This window comes from Echiichthys vipera (assembly GCF_963691815.1).
Source record: "Echiichthys vipera genome assembly, chromosome: 14".
NCBI classification, from domain to species: Eukaryota; Metazoa; Chordata; class Actinopteri; order Perciformes; family Trachinidae; genus Echiichthys; species Echiichthys vipera.
The window spans coordinates 335,676-336,499 of NC_139839.1; the positions used below are offsets into that span (position 1 = coordinate 335,676).

Below are 824 nucleotides of genomic sequence, written 5' to 3' on the forward strand. Positions count from 1 at the left end.
GTGTGTGTTCAGGACCTGGGCTCGTCTGCGGGCTCTAAGAGACCCACGTGTGTGATCCTGATCAAAGCGCATCAGGATTATCAGGACGCGTACGACGAGTGTGTGGAGGAGGTGACGGCGCTGCCAAAGCCGCTGTGAGGGCCAATCACAGCGCAGCACCAGGCTCCGGCCAATCACAGCGAGGCACCGCCACCAGAGCTCTGGTATCCGGGTGTCTGTGAACGCACCACCACCAGGCTCCGCTAACACTTCCCTCCACTCCCAGTGTTTGTGCTAAGCTAGGCTAACGGGGGGGGGGGGTTGTTGTTGTTGTTGTTGTTTGTGCAGAAAAACAACAGAAACTTTTTCTTTTGTTCAAAAGTTTGAATGATTTTTGTTTTTGAATAAAAAAGTTAAAAAACTTTTAATCTGAGTCGATGTTTGTTTATTTATTTATTATTTATTTATTTCAATGTGAAAATGATTCAAAACAAACAAAATAAAAACAAAACAATAATAAATAAATAATGAATACGAAGTGAATAAAAGTCTTTAATAAAAAGTTTGTTTCTTTTTATTTTTTAATAAATTATTTTGTTTTGTTTCTTTTATTAATTTTTTCTCAAACTTGTTTCATTAAAATAAAGAAACAAACTTTTTAATATTAATGTTTTTATTTATAATAAACTTTTATTTTCTCAGGTCTTTAAACTTTAATATTAATAAAGATTTTTAATAAACAGCTGGTTTGATATTTGTGCTCCTGCTGCAGCAAATATAATATTTATATATATTTATATTAAAATATAAAAAATATAAAATCTTATTCAGACTTTGTTAAAGTT

The 824-nt window shown here is 33.7% G+C and overlaps 1 protein-coding gene across 1 annotated transcript in view; it reads left to right on the forward strand.

Annotated features, from left to right (window-relative positions):
• nhp2 (NHP2 ribonucleoprotein homolog (yeast)) overlaps window positions 1-407 on the forward strand; it is a 2,913-nt gene extending 2,506 nt beyond the window's left edge. The window contains exon 4 of the mRNA XM_083926730.1: window positions 13-407. Coding sequence (XP_083782856.1) covers window positions 13-138 — 126 coding nt within the window. The 3' untranslated portion in view covers window positions 139-407. The remainder of the gene's footprint in view (window positions 1-12) is intronic.
• The last annotated feature ends 417 nt before the right edge of the window (window positions 408-824 follow it).